Source organism: Pleurodeles waltl, chromosome 4_2, assembly GCF_031143425.1.
Source record: "Pleurodeles waltl isolate 20211129_DDA chromosome 4_2, aPleWal1.hap1.20221129, whole genome shotgun sequence".
NCBI lineage: Eukaryota > Metazoa > Chordata > Amphibia > Caudata > Salamandridae > Pleurodeles > Pleurodeles waltl.
This window is the reverse complement of record NC_090443.1, coordinates 349,151,481-349,173,423: the sequence shown is the minus strand read 5'-3', so window position 1 is coordinate 349,173,423 and position 21,943 is coordinate 349,151,481. Positions and strand designations below refer to the sequence as shown.

General features: G+C 43.5%; 1 protein-coding gene across 1 annotated transcript in view; it reads left to right on the top strand.

The window, feature by feature from the left end:
• The window catches only part of LOC138294145 (zona pellucida sperm-binding protein 2-like), a 72,214-nt gene that overhangs the window by 38,480 nt on the left and 11,791 nt on the right, over positions 1–21,943 (top strand). The window contains exon 13 of the mRNA XM_069233338.1: positions 1,249–1,379. Within this exon, the coding sequence (XP_069089439.1) occupies positions 1,249–1,379 (131 nt within the window). The remainder of the gene's footprint in view (positions 1–1,248; positions 1,380–21,943) is intronic.

Below are 21,943 nucleotides of genomic sequence, written 5' to 3'. Positions count from 1 at the left end.
AAGGATAAACACTCACCCATAGTATTGCTTGCTTTATCTTGTGGTCCTTCCATTTAGCACAAGATAACAATCCCTAGGTTTAGCCTGTGTATCACTCCTATGACTCCTTTCCATCACTCCTCTACTTGTGCGTAAGCTTGCGTCATTGCCTGGTCTGAGACCTGACTAACTTCATACCTATGTCACCAATGCTTTACTAAAATGGTGTAATGTTGAGCAAATTAACCTTTTACTTACACCTCCCAACACTGTGGGTGGGTTGGGGGGGGAGACAAAAAAACTGAGGGTGTAGTGCCAGACTCTTCATGCCTGGGTGTTGAAATGTCTGCATACAGTGGGCCCACTACAGAGCAGCAGCATTCATCAGCACTTGCGTTGCAGGACCAACAGACCCTCTCCTCCATTCAGCTACTGACTTGCTCCTTCCTTAAGGATATAGCAGAATAAACTGCTGCACCATGTCACTTCGCCATTCATTATCCAGTTTTATCTTTAATTTATATGGTTGAGGTTATCAGGTGTTGGTCCGTTTGGACTAAACTAGAACTGCCCCCAAACAAAGATGCGCTTTTTTTTTTTTTTTTTTTTTTGCAGACGACTGAAATCTGGGAAACCATACCTATTCCCATTTAATCTGCCCTCCCACCCCCAACACCTTCTAAACCCCACAAATACAGCCAATTGTTTGCACCATATGTCCATTCCACAAACTCCAACCATTATCCAGCGTCCTGTCTGATTCAGCCCCAACACACAATAGGTTTTCTGCTTTCCCCTTTGCCCATAAATACAAACCATCTTTCTCTAGTGAGCAGCTTGCAGCACAGCAATGGAAGAGAAAGGTGTGGTTGTTTCATTAGGCAGCATCTCAAGTTTGTAGCAGCAAGTCTGGGTAAGAAGGAAATTCTTACCTGGCCAGTCAACTGGGTATTGAGAGCTCCTTTTAGAAACTCAAGTCTGTAGTTTGTGTTGTGATGGATTGGATGCGCTGCAGAACAGTCCGGAGCACTGCCTTCACTTAGACACTGTACTAAGCCAGTCGCTATTGGGCAGTTTTGTATGCTAGGAAAGAAAAACACACCCGTAGTCTACAATCTGCAGGTCAAATTTTGCAATGCTTATTTGGGGAACCATCATTATAATATGTTTTTGTTTAAAAAAAAAAATAAAAAAAATTGTGTGGTGCTGTTTAGAAATCGGTCTAACTGTAGCTGCTTTTCCATTGAAAACAAAATGCCTATTTTACAGGTTGACTGTCAAGTGTCATTACAGAAACAAAGGACTTGAAGTAGGAAGTGCAAATGTTGTTACCCCTTTACCACCGATTTCTCTTGCCAGAAGTGAAGGACCCCTGTCGCTAGTCCTCAATCTCTTTCCAGGTAAAGCAGGTTGTTTGGTGGTTTGTATGTATATATAAAAAAATATACTTTTTTTTTGGGGGGGGGGGGGGGGGGTGGATACAAACATTTTGTAAGGAACAATGTAGTAGACTTGGTCAAAATCCAGTAATCCTACTGCTGAAGATCCTAAAGGGGTGGGAGAGTTGTGATGTAGTTTATTTACCATCTTGGCTGCCTAGAAACTGTTTGTTTGAATCCTTTTCTCTCTGAAGGATGGTGTTATTCTGGTGGACAACTCTACCTGCTGATTACTCATTCTCCCCACCCCATGAAGTTTAGGTTTAAGCCTTATCCCTGCTGCCAGGGACAAATATCCATAGCTGATAACGCAATTCCCATCTACCTAACATAAAGAAAAGGCTGCTACATTGTCAGTGGGATTATTGTCTGCAGCCTGAGACTGCAGGCAACCTGTCCAGCAGCTAAGCCAGTTTCTGCAGCAGTACAGGAGCAGAGGCAGACTGACCTACCAACTCTCCTGCTGCTCCTCGGAACAAGCTAATGCGTATACAGCGTTGCATGGATTTTGGTCCACAGGTTACCAGCTTGCTTTTCTAAGGGCTCGGGGACTGAATCTGACACAACTCAAAGTCCGGACTCTCGGAAGAGCCAATACACTGGCAGATGAAGTCTTTGTCCGTGAGACTTTACTACAGGAGGCAAGCTCAGTTCAAGCCCTTGGAGAATCTTGGAAAGCAAAGCCCAAGTCCTTTCACTCCCAGGGCAGAAGTAATAGCAGGCAGAGCAAAGCAACAGGCAGAGTGGTAAGTCCTCCTCCAGCCAGATCTTCTCTCTGGCACAATGTCCTCCGTCCAGAAGTATTCTGATGCTGTAGGGTGAAGAGTCCAATACTTATGCTCATTTCCATCTTTGAAGTAGGCAAACGTCAAAGGAAAGTCTTGGTAGTGCACAAGACATTGCCTCTCGCTGTCCTGGCACCCAACACACTTCAGGGGTTTTGAGATTCCTTCCTGTAAGGACAGGCACAGCCATATTCAGGTGAGTGTCTGCTCCTCCCGCCACTCTAGCCCAGGAAGACCCGTCTAGAGTGAATGCACAAACAGCCCAGCTGCCAGTCTGACCCAGATCTGTATTCCACCACCAGGCAGAGACGCAGAATGGTTAAGCAAAAAATGTCCATTTTCTAAACGTGGCATTTTCAAGTTAACAAATTAAAAATCTATATTTTGGTGAAGTTTTAAATTGTAACTTCAGAGACCCCACATCTCTACCTGATCCCAATGGACTTCACTTAAAAGATATTTCAAGTCAATCCCCATGTTAGCCTATGAGGGAGAGAGAGGGGGCCTTGCAATAGTGAAAACAGAATTGTCCGAATTTAACTACCAGGACATGTAAAACACTAGTACATGTCCTACCTTTTTAAATACACTGCACTGTCTTATCTAGGTGACTGGTTGACACCTGTTCGGTATAAGTCAATAAGGATGCTCAATGAAGGACCACACGCCAATTATGAATACAATTTAGCTTCACTAGAATTTCAGGTAAATGTATGCATTTAGCACATAAACAATGGTAGAATAAAAATAGCAATGAAGAGCATCTATTTATATATGAGTACACTACAAAGAGCATCTGTGTATATATGAGCAAAGAGTTCATTGACCGATATAAGCTCTGATTAACTGTATACCAAAATGCATCACACTAAAGTTCAGGAAGCAAAATATAAACAAGTTGAATACTTCAGATAAGCTTTGATTTACTGCACACAAATGCATGTTTCAATTACAGCAGCAGGCTCACACTACGATGTTCAGAAACCAAAATATAAACGAGCTGAATACTTCAGATTATAAACACAGTGCAAGCATAATAATCATAATAGAGCAGAGAAACAAAGGCCTTTCATCACTGTGTGGAACTTAACTTAGTCCACAAAATGCTGGGAAGACCTCTACCGCCTGCTTGGACCCCTTACACAACTACCCTCACCCCCCCCCCCCCCACCACGTCAGTCTCAACAACAAATGGGGAGGCAGCGCTGGGCCATGGCAGCTTTCACAACCCCATCTGCGAGCTTCAAATCCCTCACCCTCACCCACATGTCAGCTTGGATTCTATCCCCTTCTGGCATTTTCTAGCTATGTTATCAGCACTTGTCTCTTGGCTGCTCTGCCCTTCCTTCCCCAGTCATTTTTTTCGTTCCATCTTCTCCCTGTACTCTCGTTCTCAAGGTTGAGACGGAGTCTCCTACACAAACAAGCTTGAAACTAATATTGTGAACTTTTCCATGTTCAGGTTTCAGCAGGCATCGCACTAATCTACACTGCTCAAGCTAATTAACCCTTCGCGTCACAATGTCTTCCGCACCTTTCCCTATACTGATCACTGCACCCTGCCCATGGGGTTCCCTTGGGGCAACCTAAGGGGTGACTTACATGTTGTAAAAGGGAAGGTTTGGGCCTGGCCAGTGGATGCACTTGCCAGGTCAAACCGGCAGTTTAAAACTGCACACAGGCACTGCAGTGGCAGGTTTCAGACATATTTACAGGGCTGCTTGTGTGGGTGGCACAATCACTGCTGGAGGCCCCCTACTAGCATTTGATTTACAGACCCTGCCACCTCCAATGCATTCCACTAGGGACTTACTAGTAAATCAAATATGCCAATCATGGAGAAAACTAATCATCAACCCAATTTAGGTAGACCGCACTTGCACCTTACCACCGGTCAGCAATGGTCAATTCCTGGAGTCCTAAAGCCAGCAAAAATGAAGTTCAGTACAGAGTCATAACAGGAGCTCAAAAGCCAAAGACAGGGGAAACCATGCCAAGAGCCGACTGGTCCAACAGCCGCTTTAGTTTCCTTTTACTGGAACACATGTGGCAAACTAGAGGAAGTGTGTTCTGTTCTGCAGCTCTAGAATGCCATTCTATTTCACCAGTGGGTCTTGCAAATCATAGAAAGGGAGTATGCCCTTCCCTTTTCAACAGGCACCATCTCCCCTAAAATCAGATGATCACCTTTAAATTGTATGAGGCTGTGGCCCTATTGCAGCAAGGAGCAGTGGAATTGGTCTCCTGTTCCCAAGTAGAACAGTGGACTACATCTGATAATTGACCTTGTGAATCTCTTCCTTTTTACAAGGAAAAGTTGATTACGAAATCTGAATATGCTTTTCAGAGTTCTGGGCCAAAACAACTGAAATCTGGGAGACTGGAAAATGTCCCCTCACTTGTAGGACACATTTTTCAACTACTGATCTACCTGTGACTTATGGTAGAGCCCTCCCACCACCAGTTTCCAGGTTATCTGTTCAGACTAATATCAGCACGCCAGTTCTTCGAAGCTGGTGGTTGCAACACATCTGTGCTGGCTCTGGACTTTGTGGTCTGTTCATTGACAATTGTCTGTTCAAGTAAATGTTCATCCTGGGCGCTTATCAACCTGCCCAAGTCTCACTTGGAGCCCTCTCAGTACCTACTGTCCATAGGGACTGTGCTGGATGCAGCATCATTAAGAGCCTTTACCTACTTGAAGGATCTGGAATATTCTTTCAAAAGGTACCTCATGTTCGGTCCTTCTGGTTCTTAGCCCGCTAGGTTTGCGAACTTCTTGCATTCTACTGGCCCCACATGCATACTGGCACATGGGTCCTCACCAGTGTTGCCTCTATCTGTAGTGGGGTCGAGCTCCAGTGTGCTCTGACTCAACACAATCTTCAGGACCTTGACTGGCTTGTTCTGGTGGTCTGGAGAGGATAACCTGATTAAAGGTAAGTCCTTTTGCCCACCAACAGTGGCCACAGTAGCAATTGACACCCACCCTAGGGTGCCCAGCATCTTTGAGGCCAGTAGTAGACATATGCCTTTCACATATTCATACATAGAATTAAAAGCACACTGATAGCCTTGTAAGTATCCAAATTTAAATGAGCAATACAAGACCATATCAGTTCACCGGCAATAAGAGATGTAACAAAAAAGGAAAATAAATAAGGCTTTCAGCAGAACATCAGTCGCAACTGATGAGCAATAGTCCGTGGTGCTGTTACTGGCAACCATATTAGCTGGGAAACATACCTGTATGGTGCCTGAATCAGTCTGCTGTCCCAGGAAGGAGCTATATTGGAGCAACAGTAACCAAAGGAAAGAAAGTAGTCTGAAGACAAATTTGCCCCTGTGGGGGTACCAGGTGAAGGTATCGGTGTGCCAACTGTCATGTGATGAGGGAAGGAGAGGCTAACTATCCATTGGTGTATTATTGAAATGTTGGGTGATTTGAGGCTGGGGTGGTGGGGATGGGGGGTGATGGGGAGGGGTGTAGCTGGAGTTAGTCAGCCTACCATGCAAGTGTGTGTGTGGGGGAGGACTTCGCCTGGCACATAAGTTGGGAGATAGAGGAGCCACACGGGGTGATTATTTATATATATACATACATGCTTAGGGGCGGCTGTTGAGAGAAATAAACCCCATCTCTTCAGGGAGGTTGCTCATCCAGCTTGGCTAACAGCTCAACCATTGGTATCCCAGGTATCCAGTGATGGCACCGGCACCAATGGCAACAATCTCCATATCGTTCTCAGCAGATGCCAATCTAAGAATATCTTTCAGCCAGTGATGCTATTGGCGCTACATCAGATTTCCAGGACATGGCTATACAGCTCTTCAGAAGAACAAATGCTAGGTCAATGGAGGGAGCAACGTACTTATTCTTGCCTGTCCATGTGGTCAGTCACAGCAGGTGGTGAAGTGGGCCACACTGTAGTGGGTGGCCCATCACCTCAGACAGGGCCTGAATAGCTTCTCCCAGGAATGAGCAATCACTGGGCAGACCCAGGCCATATGATAGAAATCTGCCTCTGTGCAGGGGCAGCAGGTGCATCCAGGAAGGACACCTAGAAAGATACGATAAAGGCGTATCCGGGTCGGTAGGGCTGGTGGATGTATTTCAGGTGGGAGTTCCAGAAGACACAAAGTACTTGTTCTAGCACTTGGGTCAGCTCATGACCAATAGATTGAGTCCATTTGTCCTGTGGGGTGTGCAGAAGAGCAGGTTCAGTCCTTAGGTGGACCTTTTTATTTCAAAGAATGATGGGCACTGCCCATAGTTCTACTTACTTCAGTTGTGTTTGCAGGGAGCATTTGGGAGGTGATGGTGTCTTGGTTGATTTGTAATGGTTTGCTCCACTCTCACAACCCCACCACCACCACCAAGCCTTTTTAATACCTACGACACTGAGGAAGATGCACAAGTACTGGGCCAAGCTATTCTTAATGGCCAGGACTGGTGGAGGAGCATGTGGTGGTATGACCTTTTGTGACATATTTATAATTTTTTTTATATAAGTGTGTGTGTAATACCTTCTGCTCCAGAAGAGTAGATTGTGTGAGGAGAGCCCAGCCTCCACCTTCATTCCTAGAAACTGAGTTGGGGGCACCTGTACTCTTCATCGGGCACCAGAGGTGATGGAAGTTATATTGTACGCCTATTGACCCTTCACAATCTAATTAAAATGTTGGAACGGTCTTGTGATGTGCTGACAAAATTGTAGACCCTCCAAAGGCACACTTGTCTGAATTGCATTTTTCCCTTCTTAGCCTGTCAGGGTTACCTAGTGCACATTGTTTTTGCACTTTGATTACCTTTTATCTTCTTGACCAACCATACTTAGTCTCCTATTGTTCAAAGGGTTTTTGAAGATGCTTGCATGTTTATCCCTAGATCCTTTGCCATGCCTCACTGAGGTCTGAATTTTGTCTTGACTGTTTGTGATGGGGTGCTGTTTGATCTTCTGCAGAGTTGCCAGTTGTGGTTATCCTAAATGACTCGTGGTCTCCACTTCAGTGCATTGCATCACTGAGCTGCAATTTCTGTCAGCCCACCCTTTGCCACTTCACTTCAACTTTTTTGAGGACTTTCCCGCCTAAGCTAATGTGCTCCCCTTACCGTCTAGTGCAGTCCACTACTCTACCCATCTGTCTATCCCATCCCACTAAGGAGCGGTGACCACACCAGCTAGACCAAGCAGTCTTTTATTACATCAGTGCAACACAGGAGTTCAGGTCTGACAAACAGTTCCTTATTGGGTATGTAGAAAACAAAAAAGCAAGCGCACCCATAAAATACCTTGTCATGTTGGCTTGACATCCGCTTTAAAACCTGTTCTGACTTTAAAAAGGAACATGAGGGAAGCTTCAATGTCTGCACTAGCTAAGGATATTCCTGTGGCAGAGACTTGTGGCATGGAGACTCTGGCTTCTCCATTACACTCCGCCCTCCTCCCCCCCCCCCCCCCCCCCCCCCCTCTTCTAAACCACCCCAAGGCAGGATTGCTTGGATGAGGAAATTAGAATGGATGGCCACTTGGCTCATATGCAGCAGGATTTCCTTGCCTGATACTTGTAGGAGGCTGGACTGACTTGTAGTGAGTACCAAGGGGTACTTACACCAAGCCCGCAGAAGTGTCGGAACAGGCACTACGAAGAGGAGTGAAACGGTGCTCACCCGAAGTTGCACAAAGTAGTCCCACGCCGCCGGAGGACAACTAAGGAGGACGTGCAATGCAGGTTAGAGTGCCGTGGACCCAGGCTTGGCTGTGCACAAAGGATTTCCGCCGGAAGTGCACAGAGGCTGGAGTAGCTGCAAAAGTCGCGGTTCCCAGCAATGCAGTCTGGCGTGGGGAGGGAAGGACTTACCTCCACCAAACTTGGACTGAAGTGTCACTGGACTGTGGGAGTCACTTGAACAGAGTTGCTGGATTCAAGGGACCTCGCTCATCGTGCTGAGGGGAGACCCAGGGGACCGGTGAAGCAGTTCTTTGGTGCCTACGGTAGCAGGGGGAAGATTCCGTCGACCCACGGGAGATTTCTTCGGAGCTTCTAGTGCAGAGAGGAGGCAGACTACCCCCACAGCATGCACCACCAGGAAAACAGTCGAAGGCGGCAGAATCAGCGTTACAGAGTTGCAGTAGTCGTCTTCGCTACTTTGCTGACCGCGCTGGAAGCCTGCAAAACTGCAACAGTCGATTCCTTGGCAGAAGGTGAAGAGAGATGCAGAGGAACTCTGAGCTCTTGCATTCGTTATTTAAGGAATTCCCCAAAGCAGAGACCCTAAATAGCCAGAAAAGAGGGTTTGGCTACCTAGGAGAGAAGATAGGCTAGCAACACCTGAAGGAGCCTATCAGAAGGAGTCTCTGACGTCACCTGCTGGCCCTGGCCACTCAGAGCAGTCCAGTGTGCCAGCAGCACCTGTTTCCCCTTCCCAGGGGAGGTGCAGGTCAGGGGAGTGGTCACTCCCCTTTCCTTTGTCCAGTTTCACGCCAGAGCAGGGCTGAGGGGTCCCTGAACCGGTGTAGACTGGCTTATGCAGAAATGGGCACCATCTGTGCCCATGAAAGCATTTCCAGAGGCTGGGGAAGGCTACTCCTCCCCTGCCTGAACACCTTTTTCCAAAGGGAGAGGGTGTAACACCCTCTCTCTGAGGAAGTCCTTTGTTCTGCCTTCCTGGGCCAAGCCTGGCTGGACCCCAGGAGGGCAGAAACCTGTCTGAGGGGTTGGCAGCAGCTGCAGTGAAACCCCTGAAAAGGCAGTTTGGCAGTACCCGGGTCTGTGCTACAGACCCATGGGGTTGTACCAACAATGCCAGGATGGCATAGAGGGGGCAATTCCATGATCTTAGACCTGTTACATGGCCATATTCGGAGTTACCATTGTGAAGCTACACATAGGTAGTGACCTATATGTAGTGCACGCGTGTAATGGTGTCCCCGCACTCACAAAGTCCGGGGAATTGGCCCTGAACAATGTGGGGGCACCTTGGCTAGTGCCAGGGTGCCCACACACTAAGTAACTTAGCACCCAACCTTTTACTAGGTAAAGGTTAGACATCTAGGTGACTTATAAGTTACTTAAGTGCAGTGTAAAATGGCTGTGAAATAACGTGGACGTTATTTCACTCAGGCTGCAGTGGCAGGCCTGTGTAAGAATTGTCAGAGCTCCCTATGGGTGGCAAAAGAAATGCTGCAGCCCATAGGGATCTCCTGGAACCCCAATACCCTGGGTACCTCCATACCATATACTAGGGAATTATAAGGGTGTTCCAGTATGCCAATGTAAATTGGTCACTAGCCTGTTAGTGACAATTTGAAAGAAATGAGAGAGCATAACCACTGAGGTTCTGGATAGCAGAGCCTCAGTGAGACAGTTGGTCATAACACAGGTAACACATGCAGGGCACACTTATGAGCACTGGGGCCCTGGCTGGCAGGGTCCCAGTGACACATACAACTAAAACAACATATATACAGTGAAATATGGGGGTAACATGCCAGGCAAGATGGTACTTTCCTACAATACTCCAGACCAACCATTTAGGAAAGGATGCGTTAGTATCTATTCAAAAGGTGAGGAACCTACATGTATAAATGTTTATTGGGAAAAAGTAACTTACCCTTTATTTCTTGTGGATACTTTGTACCTGCGATTTCTCACGGATGCTGCCCACCTCTGTTCCAAAGGATAGTCATTCCTGTATTAATGTCCCTCTTAGTTTGTTGCATTGAACATTCATATCTGATTGATGTTTACAGTGTCTCTGCCTTGAAGGGGGGGGGGAGGGGGGTGTAGTATGGCTCATGACATCAGACTCTGCTTCTGGTACCAAGATGGAGCCAGCACCACCTGCAGGCACACGTGAGCGGTTCCAGGTTTTTTTTAATCTATCATGGGATCCCTCAGAAGGTGAGGAATCTACGTGTAGAATATCCATCAGAAACCTACCAACCAAAGTTAAATAACTCAACTAGCAATAACCTGCTTCAGTCATATTGCCCTTTCAAGACTTTTGCTGCCTACTCGCATAGGAAGGTAGATCAGCATGAATTTCAAGATTTGCTTCACTCATTGAATGATGTTGAGGAGGATCTGAATGTTTGCTGAAGAAGCAAGGATCAACGTTTTTGCAATATCAACATTGCCCTTGTTTTAATTTCTGTGGAGCCCATGCTTGAGGATGTTTTCATAAGATTTTATTAGAATCTTGACTAGTGAGCTTTTTTTTTTTTTTTTTTTTTTTTTTTTTTTTTTTTTAAATTAAAACAAATAAAAAAAATAAACTTCTAGAGTAACATTTGTGGCAGCTGAACATCTGATCAGGCATGTAAATGCCATCTCAGGAAGCCTCTTGAAGAAATGTTTTATATTCTGTATTTATTTTAACAAAGATGCAATGTCCTTGCCACGCTTCTGGTGAAATGTTCATGTTAATGGAGTGAAAGTTTGAAAAGTCAGTGCTTCCATCTAAAGGACGTTTCAGGAAAATTATGCTGTGTTGGCATTTGTTCTGTCGCATTGCATCTATTGACTGTATAGTTTGGTTTGCTTGAAAGGTGTGCGATCTCATTTTAAGGGCATCCTGAACATGTATCTATCTTTGTCACAGTTCTGTAAAGTGTTTCTAGTGGTCGGTTATCTGGAAACTGTCGCGTGCGCTCTCATTATCCTAAATGAGACTACTGGATTTCTAGGCAGCAGGATCGATCACGGTGTGGGGGACTGAGTCTGACCCACGTGTAAGGAACTCTGTCACCCTTAATCCGGTTTTTGCTCTGGCTAACTAGCAGTGCCTCATTTCTCCCAAGGGGAAGAGATGATTGGGCAGCCGAGCGCATGACATCTTTGGAACTTCTCAGGGAAGTCGTGGTCACTCAGATCCAAACCAACTCTCATTTACAGTATGATCTCATACAAATGACAAAGGCAGTATAAGTTTTATATAATGTTTTAATAAAACGACTGCATTTTAGAAAATAAGGCGTGAGCCGCAATAACCAGAACCATACAACACAGTAGGATTGAAATAGTCACCAGGAGAGTAAAACATAAGAACAAAGTTATCATGGTGTCTAATAGTTTCTACTCTCCCTCTGCTTGTTCTATTTCGAGCACAGCATGTTAAGCTTCTAACTTGCCTTTCTGAATCACTGGGGAGACATCAGCCCTCATACCTGAGCAAAGGCCTGTGATCTTGGTTCAGCATCTGCAACCAGGCAGTCAGCGTCTAGTTGTGGTTCCCTGGTCGGAATCTCCCTCTTGCGTGTATTGAGACAAGGAAGTGTTTTTATAACTAACATGTCAGCGTGATCACAAAATGTCCCTACTCAGGAATGCCAAAGACTAAACTCCTACCACGTCTATCGGCAATGTACCAGACTGTATCCTTGACTGAAGCACAGAGTGAACAAGAATGTGTTATGGAGAACTCCAGTGCTGAAGTAGGCTAAACAGTGTGATATATGAATATAAAACAAGACCGTAGAACTGGCTAGTTGAAAAATAACAGTACGAAGCCTAATAAAAAGCATTTAGAGCAAAGTGCACAGCAGCTCTAAGCTGCAAGCAAATGAATAAAATCCATCCAGGGCAAAGTGCACAAAGGCCTGAAGCTAATGCGCAAAGGATACATAAAACTAACCACACTACACCCTCCCCTTGTCGGTAGCAAGAGGTTCCAATAATATAAAAGTATGCCCCAGATATAAACAATACATAAAAATATATATTTTGACAAGGTCAGAAGACAGTCATAAATTTTGGAAACATGTGACGATCAAGCCAAATTCAATATGTCAATTTTTTTTTAGGAGGAAAAAAAAATCCAATTGTCAGACAGAAGCAATAGAAAGCAGGAGCTCCTCAACTTCGATATGTCAATATCGGAAGATCCACGCCACAAAGTACCATGGAGCAGGTGTGTTCCAAAGCCCCAAAACCATTCAGGGCGGCACCCTGTGCAGGGCCTATGAATGAGACCATACCATCTTCCTCCAGGAAGGGAATCTCATAAACTGCGTCACAAAGCAAACACAGCCGTAGTGCACTAGTCTGGGAATGAGCCCTAATCGGGAACATCAACAGATCAGTATCGACCACTGGAGGGCGCTGCAGTGAGAGACAGAAAGCCAGTGCATGTTCAAATGAGCACCAAAGGCACCGAAACACGGGTTGCACACAATCCAAAACTGGTCGGAATGACAGACCAGTCACACTCCAAATGTCCCAGGAGTGTTGCTCCAAAATGCTGCATCATGCGTTCATGACACAGCTGCGCTGACGGGAGCAGCAATATAGGATCTCGTCGTGGCGGGACAGCCATTGCAAAAGAATAGCAAGACTCCAGCCAATAAAGCCAAAGTAATCGGGAAACCCCCCAAAAATGCTTCCGAAAATAGTGTATAGCCGAAGGTATTAAACCGAATATGGAAGAGAAGGTGTGAGCAAAATCAACACTAACGGCTTTGAAAAAATGCAATTCCAGCGGTGCTGGATGCATTAAATATACGTCCCACAAGTTCACCAAAGTGACTCGGAAAGCTAGTATTGAAAAGGGACTGTATTTCCGCTGATGACCTTGCCACCTGAAGTGCGTAGGTCTCGCTAGCAGATGTAAGGGCCACATGCTTTTGAAACAAAGCCTTTAGTCGACTCAACTTGTCGAAATTAACCTTGGAAGTAGCAATATGAGGCCAGATGTCTGCCACCTCCCTAATTTGAGTGGGGGGAAACAACACATTCCCGCAGCACGTAACGGCCTTGGTGACAACGACCACGTAAACTATTCCGGCACGCATGCCACAGCAGCGTTCGCTGTTAAGAACAATGTAACTGCCGTTAGAAAGCACCTGGAAAGTGTTTTTAATAACCGGGACTGGAACTCCCTTCAGATAACAAGCTAAGTTAGCAATCGAAGCGTTACACGCCCCGGGCAAGGACAGCTGTTTACAAACCATGGAATGGCTGACAGAAGTTGCGCATTCACTACTGCTAAGAAAAACCTCCCTCAAACCATTAATACATCTGTACAAAAAGGGAAGCTCCCACACCTCGTGTATGTAACTGTCTCCCAACCGTTCGTATCTACCCACCGGAATGTGCTTCAAACGAAGTAAATTGCAGAGTGGATATAGGCAAATTAATAACCCCATGAATCAACCATTCAGCTAACGGAATCTCAGCAACCGTGAAAGGCAGTTTCTCCAATTTTTCAATATCTAACATGACATACGTCGCTACCTTTTTTTCGCCATCAGCTGTTGTTGACGAGTTAAATTAAGAGACCAAGATCTCTCTGGCACGAATGTGCTGCCACAGAACGCGACCTGCCTTCAAGGTCTAGAGTCCAACCCAGCTGCATGATGGACCGCGTCTGACTCTGCCCATGATATAAAGAAGACACATCCGATTTAATAATGTCTATAGCAGAGGAAACGATGCTATCAATGGTGTAAACACGGTCAGAAAGGGTATGCATGCCATTATCCACAACAGACAAAGCCTGTATCAGGTTTTCCTGATCAATTTGCCGCAACCGGGCCGCAGCCTCCTGTTGTGAAAGCTTCCAAATCTCATTATAGACTTCGTATAAAAATCGTTTCTTCCGAGGTACCTTAGGTCCTGACAAATCTTGTAAGTCAGTATCATTAATCAGTAATGTGAGATGTGATTTAACTGCATCCAGCGTGGATGATTTCAACCATTGCTGACAAAGCTTTCCCACGCTGTATGTAGTGATAGCAGCATGTTCTGGTGAAATGTAGCGAGGGTCTGCCCTACTAGTCCTGAATCCCCCTGAAGAGGTGACAAAACATTGACACTTATTAGTGTCTACAGGCCATAATAACCACCCGCCCGGATGTACCAATGAAGTGTTAAGCGTACCATTCTGGTCCCAGTGTGTAAACTCACTAAACGTAGCATTAACATATCGCTGCCAATTGTTCAATTTGGAAGGGACAGGTATACTAGGCAAATTTAACTCTCTAATCGTTGCGAAGCCCAAACAGCTAGTCTGTTGTACTGTCATTGAGGAAAATCATCTGCACAGGGATAATACATGCTCTAAATAATGTGTCCCTGCCTTGCATCTGCCAATTTTTCGTTCCCCCAGACACTTTTCAAATCAACAGTCTTAAACCAATATTCATACCCCCTCAACCGAAAGTTTAGATACAAACAAATTTGAATACAGTAATTTAGTATCGGTCAATAACATTTGCTTATTAGCATACGGAGTAACTTTAAAATAGTAAGACTTAGCATTTGAAGATGAGTGCACAGTGGCCGGATTAATACCCGGAACCACTGCTTGTGGGTGCGCCGGAGCAGCATGCGCTGCATTAGTATTTAGTGCCTGCATGACAAACTGAACCAGTCTTCTGTATGTAGCTGCCAAATCCATATATAAACGACGCACGTCAGCCACTACCAAATTAGCAACCGCAGGATATGGTGTGTAAGTAGCCAATAAAGGCCAGGTAGGACCTTCATTACTTAAGGGACCTAACCGGTGCTACTGTGTGGGAGGGCGCCATCAAGCCAATTATGGTGTTCTTGATAAGAAAGGTATCTCTAAGTATGCATAAGCCCTGTACTGTCCAGGGACATTCGCAACAGTGTATTCGTGAAAAGTGTTTGTACCCCCATCAACTGCTGGAAATAGGACCCAAGAATAAAAATTCTGTTCTATAGGCTACATCGGCGTCCATCACAAAAGTGACCGGACCCCCCTGGACCGTCAGTCCATGTGCTATCAGATGTCCTGTGAGCGGTTGTCGCATATTAAGCGCTATATTCACTACATTAAGATTCGCCATTTGTGAAAACAGCACTAGGTCAGAGAAGGCACACCAATATCGGGGTTTTCCTTTCAGAGTTCAAGCTTGAACAACCAACCACTAATTAAAAGGATGTACCTATCCTGTGGGGGACTGAGTCTGACCCACGTGTAAGGAACTCTGTCACCCTAAATCCGGTTTTTGCTCCGGCTAACTAGCAGGGCCTCATTTCTCCCAAGGGGAAGAGATGATTGGGCAGCCGAGCGCATGACCTCTTTGGAACTTCTCAGGGAAGTCGTGGTCACTCAGATCCAAACCAACTCTCATTTACAGTATGATCTCATATACAAATGACAAAGGCAGTAAGTTTTTTTTATATAATGTTTTAATAAAACGACTGCATTTTAGATAATAAGGCGTGAGCCGCAATAACCAGAACCATACAACGCAGTAGGATTGAAATAGTCACCAGGAGAGTAAAACATAAGAACAAAGCTATCATGGTGTCTAATAGTTTCTCTCTCCCTCTGCTTGTTCTATTTCGAGCACAGCATGTTAAGCTTCTAACTTGCCTTTCTGAGTCACTGGGGTGACATCAGCCCTCATACCTGAGCAAAGGCCTGTGATCTTGGTTCAGCATCTGCAACCAGGCAGTCGGCGTCTAGTTGTGGTTCCCTGGTCGGAATCTCCCTCTTGCGTGTATTGGGACAAGGAAGTGTTTTTATAACTAACATGTCAGCATGATCACAAAATGTCCCTACTCAGGAATGCCAAAGACTAAACTCCTACCAAGTCTATCGGCAATGTACCAGACTGTATCCTTGACTGAAGCACAGAGTGAACAAGAATGTGTTATGGAGAACTCCAGTGCTGAAGTAGGCTAAACAGTGTGATATGAATATAAAACAAGACCGTAGAACTGTCTATTTGAAAAATAACAGTACGAAGCCTAATAAAGCATTTAGAGCAAAGTGCACAGAGGCTCTAAGCTGCAAGCAAATGAATAAAATACATCCAGGGCAAAGTGCACAAAGGCCTGAAGCTAATGCGCAAAGGATACGTAAAACTAACCACACTACAAAACCTTCCCCCCCCCCCTCCCCCCCTTCAATGACGTGCATTCTGTTTTCATTGCTTTAGTGAGAGTTGGTCTTTCCGACTGCTTACGTGTACATTTCCTTGGCAAACAGTACTGTTGCTGGTGGGTGTCCTATGTTGAGAGAGAATGTGGCTGTGTTCCTATTGATGCAGCAAGTTTCTATCCATGACCTTTCCTGGATCTGGAGTGTCCACGTGTTGCCTTTTAATGACATAGAGGGTAATTTCCCATAAGCATCAGTCTGCTGACAAACGTAACATTACTGATAACGCGTCACTCTATGATATTCTATTACACATCAGGACTCGTTTTAGGCCAATGAATCTTTTGACCCAGTTGAGAGACACCGTAGGACGAGATACCTAATCAATATATCAATCAATGTCATCAATATTTATCACGACAATGCATTTCACTTTAGTCAGTCATTAATCAATTCAAAAGACACTACCATGACCTTGCAGCCATGAAGAACCACACCAGTTTAGTAGAATTTTATGAGTTTTATTCCCTATTAGTTACAATCTAAGAGCAAATGCATTAATCTCAACACTAAAACATAATAGCATAGTCACAATATGGCAACTTTGATAAGATTTCAATAAAGCGAATCACAAACCTCAGAACATAACACGGCGTGAACATAGATCAAGTTTAGCAGTGTGTCAATAGCGTTGTCAGTTCGACAAAGCATAGTCTTGGTCGTTTGTCTATTTGCGTCAGTTTAGGTGACCACCTGTCCTAACCACTGTTTTAGCATTCGCATGTTGGGCTTCATGCAAAACAATTTAGAAAACACTAATTTAGAAAACATCTAGCTATAGTCTGTCAAAAGTAAGCAGTTGGTACCCAGAAAGGAAAAGCAAACTGACAAATTACAAATGCATTGTCATAATTAACCTGCAAAGATTAGGTCCGCACACAGGTTCAGTCTTCGTCTTCAGGATATCAGTCAGAACTCAGCTCTGGGACAAAAAGGGCACTTCCCTCATAAGGAGGTAAAGTGTAAATGGGCAGTCTAAGGGTGAGGATGGTTTTAATAAAATCTCAAGTCACCAGAGTGACAGTTTCTGGATAAAATCAATAGCATGCCCTACCTAATTCTAAATGACTTCCCGTGACCTGGGTTTTTATTCCTTTTTCGTAGTACATTTTCCCCCAAAATTCTATTGGACATTTGCTGTAACCCCACTATCTTTAACCTATCAGAGTACATTAAGTAATCCTAATCTTCACCCCATATTGGTTTACAAGTCTTTGATTGGTCTTCGTAATTGACGTCTTCAGAGGTGGCACGTCTGGTGTGACTTCATCTCTTGGTAATTCTTTGCACATCTTTTGGTCAGCAGTTCCATTGTCTTCCCCGGTTTGAATGACCTTGTACATTACATTAATCTACAGTGTTTCAATATATTTTAACATTTATTCCATGGGCATGGAAAATATGCCTGTGAACAGATTTAACATGGTTACATTCATCTTCCAAGTCAAAGAAAAAGAACACGCAGGGTCATGGCCCCTTGTGAGTCGGCACACTGAAAAATAGAAAAATGCGTTTAATGAGAGCCGAGCAGCTAAGCTGCAGCTCATGCTAACTTAAGGCCTATGAGGTTTTCAATACAGAGTTTAATAATGCAAATGTTAATATAAGCTCATTTGAACGTAACAAACATTTTGGTCATCATTATTAGTATGCGTATACATTGGTGGCCACTCACTGTGGTCACAATTAAAGGGCACGTTTAAGCAAAATTGCTATTATAGTTTTCTATGCGGCAGTATCACACCTTTATATTAACATGAAATGTTTATGAATTGATTATATAAACTACGCTCATTACAGTTCTGCTGTATTTTCAACCTTTATTCACCTAGGGTACTAGATTGAGCAGTATCCTCTGCAGTGCTTAGTGGAACCTCCTGTATGGTTTTTGATAACTTTTCAAAGCAGTGTGCTAGAAAGGAAAAGGTCCTGCGTCCGCCTTTATCATGTCACATGTAATACAATCATCAGAAGCTTTTAATACGATATTGCAAATTAATCAAATTGACCATGGTGCAAACAAAGCACTAAAACTTGGGGGGCGGGGGGGAGAGTTGCTAAGCTGGTTTTAGACTTTGACTTTCAGCTGCTCATATATGTAATTGGTGTTCTCATCCAGTCGCAGTCTTGGCTTGCAAATCGAATTGTTGCCTAGGACTTGTTTCCCCTTAATGCACTGTAGTCTGCTTCCTTGAAATATTTATCCTTTCAAAAATACTTGATTTACCGTTATTGATCTTTTAATAATATCCTTTGGGTACGTGTTTCTCCTTGTAATCTTCTGGCAAATTGTAATTGTCAGGCATCCACTGCTCTGCAGTAATTCAATGAGTTTCTGTAAATTTATGGGTGGTGGGTGCCCGATAGACACTTTATAGAACAGGTGTGAGCTGTGTACAGGTGCTTGGAATTGATTCTTCACTTCCAGCCTTAGGTATCTTAACGTAGTATTTGAACTACACTTCAGTAACCTATGTAAATATTTGCTGTCGCTGACAGTGATGCAAATAGAATTTGTTCATGCGTCACTTTCCTCAAGTATCATTAGGGAGGGTGTGGCGTTGGAGCCAGAGCTGCTGACTTTGGAACTGAGGAACCAGGTTTGAGGTTCTCAGCATGTTACGCAAAGCAAATAATTTCCCAGTGCCTTAAAACCAAAACCATCTTACCTTGTGTAGTGTAACTGGCTCTCATGTAAAGTGCTCCTGGGTCGAGATCACACTGGATGAAACTGGGGGAATAAATGCTTCACCCATCTCGGTAATAACTGTTACAACCACAGGATTTACTAGATTTTCATATGGGGTTAACACTAAAAATTCCTACACGTTTTATTTATTGTGGTCTGCTCAGTAGGGCATCCTTTACTCAGGTTTTTAAAAAAGTGCATGTGCGGTGCAATTTTGAAGTAATCCTTTTACGTTTCTTCTAATTTCTACAACCACTATGACTGTTTGTTCCTATACGATGTAGGATTGTTTCTTTGGGTGTCTTTTGTTGAATCATGCAGGGACATGCACTAGGTATATTATGTGCTGAAATAGTAGTAACATGACTTGTTTCACCACAAAATAGCTACGGGAATTGGGTGGTAATTCTGTTTTACAAAACTGAAGTATAACTGTCTAGTGAAATCGAAAAAGATCTGAGGAATGTTTGAAATGGAATTCACTGGTCTAGGCAAAGTAACTATTGGAGATTTCAAGATGGCTGCAATTGTCAAAGTTCCATATTGAGATGCATTAAAAAAAATACCACAAACAAATATTTTCACCTTCTGACTGGGATCACAGATCATTATCAAGGACCACGCTTCTGTAATCATGTGACTAATTGGCTTTTGATCAGAGCAGGGAGTATAGGCTTATAGTATATTGTGCTGTTCTACCATGTTTGACAGGTGGCGAAAAAGCCTATGTAGCGGCAATCAGTTTCCACTAAAGTCACTTTATTTTTAAAATCACTTGACACCAGTCGAATGCCCCAAAAAAGGGGCATAGAGTGAGCTTTCCAATTTTTAATTGTCATAGGAGTCTTTGCTCCTGAATACAGAAACTGCAGTTTTACACCAGACTTGGGATAAAAGTAGAACTTTACTCAAGGAAGTGCCTTTGGTTTGATGTGCATCTATTGAACAGTGTGAAAAGTAGGCTAGTCGGTGCTGAAGAGATTTGGAGATCTTGACCAAGTTTATTTTAGCTTTAGCTATAACTTAAGCACTAGACAATTTCGCAAACTTTGGCCGATGCTTAGCTTAGACTGGGTATATATATATATTTTTTTTTTTAAACCTATTCAGGTTTGTCAAGTGGTAAATTTGAAAAGGGGCCAGAGATAGATATATATATTTTTCTTTTTTTTGAATAAATTGTATTTTAAATCTACAAGTAATTTGGCAGACCTTTAGCATGGTAAATCTTCTGTATGGCACACTTTGTGCAGATCCATTGGGGGTGGTGGAAACATTGAAATTTGAGGGTAAAGATGATTGTGCCCTAATGTTGATGCTCTTACATATGCATTAAATTTGGCTAGCTGTTGGCACCTTAGCACAGTGAAGGAATCCTAAATTTCATAGAAATCTGAAGGCTTTAAGTAGGTGTGGGAAAGTTAAATGGGGGGGTCATAAAATCACTTCACCAATAACTTTGGTGCAGTTTTAAAGATCGGCACAACACTTGGCGCACACCATGTTGACCAGGGAAGGGCGGGGTGGGAGGATAAATCGCTTGATGTGCTGGTTTAAAAAAAAAACAAAAAAAAAAAAACACTCCTTTCATAGGATTCTTTGCTTTCCACTATAGAAATAAACCAAGTTTAGCAAATTAAATGGGTAAGGTCACTTGGAAGTACCTTTGCTGGTCTTGTTGTAAAACTTCATTAGTTCTCAGGAAATGATCATTTGGTGCTTGACCCTTTTAAACTGGGACACTAATCCTCAATTTAAAAAAAAAAAAAAAAAAAAAACACCTCCAGCCCATGCTGCACATGTTTAAAAGCAGTGCCCATAGGGGGTTAGCAGTCTGCTACAGGTTGGCAAATTGATCCATTGATGGATTTGCATAACCCTCCATACTCAAAGGGCAAGCTAAATTACTACTAGAATGCAACAACTTAATCCAGGTTACAGTATAACATTGTTCCTCTTTCCCTAAAGCTTAGTTCAGTTGGTGGAATGCCAGTACTTTCAATCCATGTGCTAAAGTGACTATGGATAATGTTACTGTATGTATGCAGTAACTATTTAAACCTTATAGTATGAAGAGTTCTCTTTTGTCCCCAAAATAGATTACTACTTGACATTGATCCTAGAATTTACATTTTTTTTTTTTTTAGGACTAGTAACTTTTGAAATATTAGTAATAGCATGTTGCTATAATGTTACCAATTTGCTGGTGAAGTACAGCTAGAAGCCCATTGGGTCCTGGAGCTCATGACAATTTAATTTGTCTTCTAACTGTCTTGGTGGTTTTGATTGTGAATTAGACGTGTTTGATCAATGAATCATTTAAACACCTTTTTTTGGTAACTTAATATTGCATTTCTCTCCTCCCAGTAATGTCCATACTGAGTAGGGTGACTGATACTAAACTTGTCTTTGGCAGCCTTTCACAGTCCTTTTTTTTTTTTTTTTTTTTTTTTTTTTTTTTTTTTTTTTTTTTTTCATGTGTTTGCAAGCCACTCTGGCTGCTTCCTCATTGGTTATGCCAGCCTGAGACATGTGTGCTTCCCCCCCCCCCCCCTTCCTCTCATGCAGAAGTCTTCCTAGTAGTCAGACTGCCTTGATCAGTTTATTATGTCCATAATTTATAAACTTATGTTTTGAGCCATAAGTTTCTTTGATATAACTTTGTGGATAATTTTCCTTGTTTCAGAACTAGCTAAAACTCCTAAAGATCGCGTAATGTCTCCTTCCAAACAATTGCCATCAGGGGCCCAGTTCACACTTCTTCCCTGCCTATCAGTCCATTATATCGGACAATGGGTTTTGATGTTACTCCATATTTATTTCTAATGCCACTAATAATGCTAGCTTGTATAGACTGACTACTCTGCTTCCCCAGGGAGGTGTACTTTATTGTACAAGATTGATAATCTCTCTATGTGGTAATCCTTTTGGAAGTTCTAGTGGGCAAAGGTGTGGAAACACATTAAAATCCCCAGACAGCAGCCATGCGTTACCTTGTTTGGGAATGACATAGTAGCTAGAAACTCTGCGATCGAGTTAAAATCCACAGCACTTACTTGAACATAGACATTTCCAATTAGTTGGTAAACTGGAGCAACCTCTTTCATACCCTAATTGCCACTACTGAAAGGAA